The sequence below is a fragment of the Morone saxatilis genome, unplaced genomic scaffold, assembly GCF_004916995.1.
Source record: "Morone saxatilis isolate NCDOM2014 unplaced genomic scaffold, NCSU_SB_2.0 Contig12, whole genome shotgun sequence".
In the NCBI taxonomy this organism is placed as follows: Eukaryota; Metazoa; Chordata; class Actinopteri; family Moronidae; genus Morone; species Morone saxatilis.
The window spans coordinates 18,207,611-18,215,703 of record NW_023339674.1 but is presented as its reverse complement, the minus strand read 5'-3'; the positions used below and the strand labels follow the sequence as shown (position 1 = coordinate 18,215,703).

Here is an 8,093-nt window from a genome sequence, read left to right as displayed (position 1 = left end):
GAAAAAAAACTAGATTGGTTGTGCTTACATACTGTTACTGCTACTGTAGTAATATTGAGCGTGCCCAGTGTACCACAGTGCGACCTAAAATGAGTATACATCAGAGTAAAAAACAAAAGTCTACTCACACTTGCACAACAGCCCTAGTACTCCAGACTTTTTATAATGCCACCTGCTCCTTCTATTCATCACAGTGATTTGACTTGGGTAATAAGTTCAGAGACAGACCAGGTCACAGACATAAACCCATTAGAGTACCAGTATCTACAAAGCCCTCTTCATTCTCAATGTATCAACAAAGGTTATAAAAAACAGAAATGAGAGGCAGACCCCCGTAGCCCCTGAGCTCAGCTGCAGCCATCCAGCTTATTGTAGCACTGAGAATGTTCTCAAATCGGATGGTGTTCAAATGTTTTAACAGACATCTGGGTCCCAACGGATATGGATGTTAATTATAGAGGCACCGTGATCCCAAATAAATTACAAATTACAAACATGCCCATGGCCCATCCAAAAAAAGGAAAAAAACATAGTACGTACAGGCTGGGCAGTAGGGATGCAACAGTATTTCACTTTAAACTCAAATGTTAAATTCATAACACATATCTCTATATAATTCATAAAGCAGAAAACGATATTTTACAAAAGAAAGGACCTTGACCATGCCTTTTTCAACTTCCCCTTCACTATGATCTTCTTCCTGAAAACACGTGCGCACACACACACACACCTCCTGTTACCCAAAGGCTAAATTCTAACGAGTCCCCTCTCCCTGACTACAAGGCCTCCAATCCTGCCAGCACCGATTGGCTTCATGCTGACCAGTCCGCTCCACTTCCTCCCCCACCCCTGCCCACTCAACACAGGCACGTACAGCACACACACAATCGTACAGTACACTACACTCATACTTCACCAACCTTCACAGAGTGTAGCATTGAATTATTCAGCTTTTGCAGCAGCTAGGTCGGCACAGCTTTGCTGTAGTTGATAAACAGGTGGATAGCATGCATGCAAAAGTATGGGTGTATATGTTATGTTTGTGTCTGCGCATGTGTGTGTGTGCAAAGCCCAGTGGAAGGCTAGGCGGTTTGCAGCGTGTCAAGGAACAGCTCCATCGCACGGCAGCCTCTTTTCCACAGCACAAGGTTGGCCACTCTCCGCAACACAGCCCTGCTCTGCTCCTCGCTTCTCAAACATCCTATTATGGCTAAGCTGAGCACTGGCACATACAAACAATAACACAAACAAACACGTAAATTCATGCACATACGGGTACACAACCATACAGGAATCCACGTGCACTCACACAGCAAACTGTGTCAGTATGTGTGCAGCAAAGAGCACAACGCAAGAGTGAGAAAGCGGGAGAGACAGAAACGGAGACAGAGGGAGACGGAGGCAATTGAGAGGGAGGGGATCTACTTAGAGTGTTGACATTGCAAGAGCCCACATGTGTGTGCCGAAGCATAATCTTCTCCCTGCTCTCATTGGGTTTTTAATGCGGGTGCTATTTCCATAAACCTGCCTCCTGAATCACTGCCAGCCTCTTACACTCCCCCCAGGTCGAGCTGTACTAATACTAGGAGTAAATGCATGCAGCAAACACATTTCCACCATTGCCTCTCCAAGACAATCACTGTTGTACACAATGCTAGCATGACAAATAGGGGAGGGTGGCATGTTTTTCTGTGCTACAACAAATAGACCTGCTGCAGTGACTAAGATTATTTCTTGGATCTGCTGGATTTGAGGAGTGGCGGTGAGAGGACGGAGAGTAGGGAGAGGTGGGGGATTGAGGGAGGGGGTTAGTGTGAAGGATGCAGGATTTTGTCATGATTCTGAGGCTGGGTGGAGTTAATCTCCTGCGGACTTGTGTAGAGAGCTGTGACACTCACAACCACACACACCAACTGCTGTAGAAAAAGCCATCGGGACCTAACTGTCTGGCCTTGTCATAAAGGCTCACCAGTGTCCTAGGTTATCAGGAGATGCTTAGATTTTACTTGGTAAAAGAAAACGATTGATTCTTGGGTTTAAAGTTAATGCACGCCAGTATATTCACAAATACAAAAGCACTCATATGGTTATGTAATCTAAAGTAGTGCAACTCCATCAGCAGCAAACAAGCACGAAACAGCACACAAATAATGTATTCAAGCCTCACTGTCGTGGGCGGTGTGTGATCACGGCAAGCTGCCATGTGCACATGTTTTTCTTCCCACCTTTATACACTGCTATCTGTATCTACATAGGGCTGGCTGCAATGCAAAGCCAGCTTACCACACACGCACAAACATGCCCAGCTAATAGAGCCAAGCAACACACACCTGGTAAACTGTCAGAGCTTCTCCTATTCGGTGGCCAAACTTATGTCAGGCACTCGTGTCCCCAAGGTTCCCATCACACTTCACCACAGGAATCTATATTCCAGTCCAGTACACTTCCATTAGGCCATACTGTTCCTTTCAGGAGCTAATGTGTAACAGGGGGACATGGATAATAACATCCAAGAACACAGGCGCTTCTTTCTGATAATAAGAGGAAACTGGGTTGGGTGTGTTTATGTGTGTGGCAACCAGTGCCTCCATGCTAGCATCTGACTGTATGCAAACAGACAACATGTATAACAATCACTTGACACTTAAAGTATTTTGAGAATTATAAAAAATTACGATCATTAAAGTTATTAGTAATAATCTCAAACCACATTTTTGATACAATTTAGAGCCAGCATTTTTTCAACAATGTAATCCAACGTGTTAGCATCCTGTAATTGTCTCTCCATATAGGAGTTTTCATTGTTTTGCTGCAGAGCATTTAAAGTACTCAAGCGAATCAAAGAAAACAATCCATGCAGAGTTAGAACTAGAAGATGTGCGGAAGATTAAAGAAATAACATTCGATTAGAAGTACAGTATTACCTGATTACACATTTTTTAGTAAATTAAAACGTGAATCCTCTCAGCCCACATTTATTTGGATGCGCAGTAAAAAGATCCTTGTCTTCTTTTGTATATCTAACAAGAGTAGCCACTCAAGGCGTGCTTGCTGCCCTAGTGGTAAATAAGTGTCAATGAAAACTGAACTCTGGGTTTTAAAACGTGCGGTTGCTAAAAGTCACCACAGGTAATGCCAAATCAACTAGGACAGAAATCTTAAGGGTTATAACTCGTATCTAAAATATTTTCTCTTGCCCCTTTTAACAAGAACGGTAAGGGATTCAGTGCTTTCCCCACGGACTTTAGAGTAGACACAGGGTGTGAACTCAGGCCTTCCAGCTGAACCCAAAAAATCTAACACTCCATCTCATGAAATTCAAGTGTGTACATGCTGGTGTCCATATGTATGCTGGCATGCGTGTATGTGGGTGGGCTTGTTTGTGCTCAGTGTTCAGCAAAGGCCCTGCATGAGATTCAGAATAGCTTGTTAGGTGGTACAATTTTCATACACGGTTCAACTCATTTGCAACAAGTAAAGTCCACCAGGATTCTGGTGGTTTGACAGGAATACAGATTCAAATATTTAAAATAACAGACATGGATGAGTAACCACACCGGTCAAAGCCCCCTGCAAGAGAGCAGCAATGCAGGGGTTAATGACAAAACGTAGACGTTAATAACTCATAACTCATCTCTGGAGAATTCCTAGTTTACATTAATTACACCATAGCCCCTGGCAAACTGCATATCAAGCAGGATTTTGCAAACAAACAACTGGCATATCTACTTACCATCAAGCAGTGAAGCAACAGGGGTCATATCGCAAAAGATTTAGGAGCAGGGAGGCTCAAGAGACAAGGACAGGATAAGCAATTGGAGGCAGACACAAACACAAACACAATGCAATGCTAGTTATTTTAAAATGTCCTTTGTGATTTTTTTGTATATTGTAATTGTTAATTGTAAGTGTTCTTTAAATCAAACATTTATTTTTGAGTAAATCTCTCCTCAGCTGTTGGTTCATCATTAGGTAAACAGGGTCTACTGGACGTTTACGGACACTGGCATGTCATGTAACTGTGTGCAGCTAGTGTTGTACCTGCTTGTGCTATGTGTGGCTGCAGTATAGTAATACATTGTGTTTCCTGGGACCACTGGTGTTTATGTGTGTGAGTGAAGTTGAAGAGAAGGGAACAGCAGAGCAGCCTCGTCTGTGAGGCCTGACACCCATCAATGTCTGCCTGTTACATTTCTATGACACGCTCTGTCTCAGGAAGAGCAGCAGCAGAGGAGCAATGGGAGAGAGGGGAGACAGGAGGATGAGGGGTGGACAGGACTGGGTGGGGTAGAGGGGAAGTCAGCAGGAGGGCTAAAGCAGGACTGAAAGGTACAAGAAAAGGGTTTTATTTCTCACGAGTGATACGGTGCAACTTTCAAAGTCACTCAATGTGTGTGTGTGCGCTCAAAAGGAAAAGCTTTCAGAACTCACGTTTAACAAATGCAACATGCAAGGCTGTGTTTGCTTATTTTGTACATACTCTATGTATCATGGCTGTACAGTCATTAAATGTTATTTCTTTCTGTTAAATTAAGTGATGCTGTTTATAGTAATGATGCTTACAGCACTCCATTCAGTTAATTGTTAAACCTTTCAGAGCCCAGATGGTTTGGAGATTGGCTCTCTCAAAACGCACAAAGACAAGGAGGGAGGGAGCAGGCAAGAGCGTCAGACTTGTTAGCGTCTATGTCTGTGCCCTCATGCCCCTCATTTATACATTCAGCCACATCAACTATTTAATCCCAATGGTAGGTCAACCCTTAGGGACACCCTGCCTGGCTGGTAAGAGGGGCAGGGGGGCTGATTAATGACTGTGAGGCATGAGAGAGAAACTTACTGGGAAGTCAGACCACTGATGAAAACAGTTAAAGAATCAGAAAATTCTCCTTTTTTAACACATTGCTGAGCAGAGTTCTAAAGTATCATGAACACATCCTCTGGCTTTATGCGAAATAACTTTTTTTTCCAGTTTTGCTGTCTTCCATCTTATTATTCAAATGCAGAGGGAAAAAAGGAGGAGAATAACGCCCTCCAGCCTCGTGCTTGGTTAATTTGCAGGATAAACGAAACAACTTGTTTTTCAAGAAAGCCACCGGAAAAAAATGTCCAGAGTTTGTTGTAGTTGTATTTGCATGTTTAACTCAAACATGTGCCTTTTGGCTTGGTTTCTGTGGTTCTTTGTCTTATATCAAAGGGGGTGTTGGAGGGGGTGGATCTTTACTGATGTTTCTCTCTGGTGCAAGCTTGATCTGAGCATGTTAAGCCACGCTGCCTCTGTAGGGAGCCATTTCTAACCACCCCTCCATCCTTCTGTCTTTTTCTGTCGTTCTTAGAACACTTGTGTAGATCTCACACAGATATAGACATGCATTTATGTGTTAACATACACACACATAAATGCATAAACACCAAAACAAAATATAATGACCACATGAATACAAACATCATGAGCTGAAATTACCATGTAATAGAATGAATTTGTCTTAATTGTCAAATTATTTCAATATTTCAATATTGTTAATTCAAGCTTTGTATGCCATTTTTTTCTGCGGATAGCACCTTTCCAGAAATGCAGAGCTCCCCCCCCCTAAAAGCTGTCATTCTATGCTATTGCTTCAAAAGTGTGAGGCAGAGTGGGTCTGATCAATGCTGGCAATATCCCCCGGAGAACAGACACATGGAAAAGTTGAAACCGGGCCTTCAAAAGGCTGAGCTATTGATTGAATTGCTTTCCAAAGTGTTTTTCATCTCTGGGACTATACAAGGAGAATGCCGGCTGGTGTGCAGCCGGGTGCAGATGGCATGGCTGACCACCATAGAGCGAAAACAGAGAGAGAGTGAGAACAGGAGTGGAGAGAGACAGATAGAGGAAGAGAGACAGACAGACACTTACCCCTGGCAGTGTTTTCTGTTCATGGAGGGCGTTCTGGGCTTTAATGGCCGACTCTCGGGCGCAGTAGGTGAGGAACGCACAACCTGCAACAGAGGCACACCACATATCAACTTAATTAGAATTAAACAAACAAAAACAGTGTACAAAACATTACGTTACGCGCAGCAAGAGATTAAAAGAAATCTCTACTAAGAATATTAGGACAGTGCTGAAAATGAATCGCAAAGATAATGGACAACTAGGAAATAAAGATGTTTGGCCTGTTTTAATATAATGAGTTCTTATGTCCAGATACTGAGCAATTAACTAAATTAAGAAACCAGATCTGTGTAGAGGGTCTCGTGAGTGAGAAAGTCAACTGAGATATTTAATAAAAACAGGCAACTGTGCAATACACCAAGTAACATGTGGACAATATCCTACGGTGGCAAGGGAAGAGTGAAAAAAAACAACACAAAAGTAGGAGATGAGCAGAGAATTCTTTGGATGACTTGCCAGGCCCGTCCAGCCTCCCTATCCTCAGTGCCATGTCCTGTCAGAAGCTCCTAGCAGCCTACCCAGCGTCCCCCACCCTGAACAGTTGTGACAGCAGCGGAGACAAAAGAAACAGGGCTGCAAGAGAGTATTTGGGGGGTAGAAAAGGAGAGAAAGGGATGAGACCAGTGTAGGGATGTAGGAAGGACGGAGACACTGACAGAGAAGAAGGGAGGACAGAATGTGGTGTTAAAACCCTCCAGGGTAAATTCCTAACTGCAAGACTTCAAGTATGCTGCCATGCGTGCACACACACACACACTCACACATACACCAAGCACCAATGTTAAGCATGCAAATACACACAACCACAACATCTGTCAAAATCACTGAATACATAAAGAAGAGAGGAAAAAAGAAGAGGAGAGAAGAGAGAAGGCACGGAGGACGAGAGATGGAGAGAAACCAGATGGAGTATTGAGGCAATCATTTTCCCCCTGACTGTCTGAATAAATAGATTTGCTTGTGTTCTATTAATGAGGTTCATATGGGTTACCATGCATCATATTTCTGCCACTCTGAAGATGGTTTATTAGCAGCCACTGCATTTTGGATCTCATTTCAACAGCCAAATGTATTCAGTGGGTGGTGATGTATTAAGTGTCTTTACACGGACAATATTGCAATCTGTTTTTCTTGTTGCATATGAAATCACTTTTACCCATCTACAAATTCACCATCCATATTTGTTGTGTGCCTGTGCATGTGTATCTTTACTGCCATTTCAATGACCCTTGCACTTTGTCTATGTCTCCACTGTAACCTCTGCAGGACTGCATCAAAAAAGGGGGTTAAAATGCTGTGTCAGTCATTGATTCATTGATTGACCTGTAACCTGTTTAGCCTTACTATTCTAAGCCTGAAGTGTCCGCACGTGCATATGTGTTTGTACATTGCATTCAATCTCTCTTATCCAAATCCCATTCAGTTCTTGTTTTGTTAAGTGCCTCTTTTTGTTTGGGACAATCAGTCTGCACCCTGCCATGCTTTTCAATATGAGAAAGACAGATAGTGATGGAGTCTGTCCAGGGTCGTGACCTTTCAGGTGGCTGACTGTAGCACTGGTGTCATGGTGCAGCCCTCCCCATAGCCTCCCTTGTCCCAGCACCCCTAACCTAATGATTTCCAATGGCCACCAAGAAAATCACTCAATCACTCACACTGCTGTCTAATTCCCTTTCTCCCTTCTACGTCAGCTTGTAAAGAAATACCAAGACCGCGGAAATGTCATTGTTGTTTTGGGTTTGTGTGTTTGTTTGTTTGTTTGTTTCACAAATGGTTGAGGGTAATAGCAGGGAATGGCTCCATTTTGGTGGTTGTTTTTCTCTCTTTTTTGCTCTCTCTGGGCTTGTTGTTGTTGGTTTACTTGACAAATGCTGGCCCTATCTCTGAATAAGAAACAAGTATTTTGCATTACAATCGCAAACACGATTTATTTGTTAATGTGTAATGCATAGGGCATTGAATAAATTAATAACAACCACAACACTGGCAAACAAAAGGGAAACATGAACTCCATTCAAATGTGATTCCGTGCTCTTTAATGTATGGCTTAATAAGAATTTGCAGGCCACAGGCGAAAAAGCTTTAACAACTCCATAATTGGAATCCAAACACGTACAAATTGCCAGTGCTGCATTGCATACCAAGTGCAAAAGTGTGTGTG

At 42.9% G+C, this 8,093-nt stretch overlaps 1 protein-coding gene across 1 annotated transcript in view; it reads right to left on the bottom strand.

The window, feature by feature from the left end:
• celf5a (cugbp, Elav-like family member 5a) overlaps positions 1 to 8,093 on the bottom strand; it is a 184,197-nt gene that overhangs the window by 162,090 nt on the left and 14,014 nt on the right. Inside the window, exon 2 of the mRNA XM_035654113.1 lies at positions 5,894 to 5,976. Within this exon, the coding sequence (XP_035510006.1) occupies positions 5,894 to 5,976 (83 nt within the window). The remainder of the gene's footprint in view (positions 1 to 5,893; positions 5,977 to 8,093) is intronic.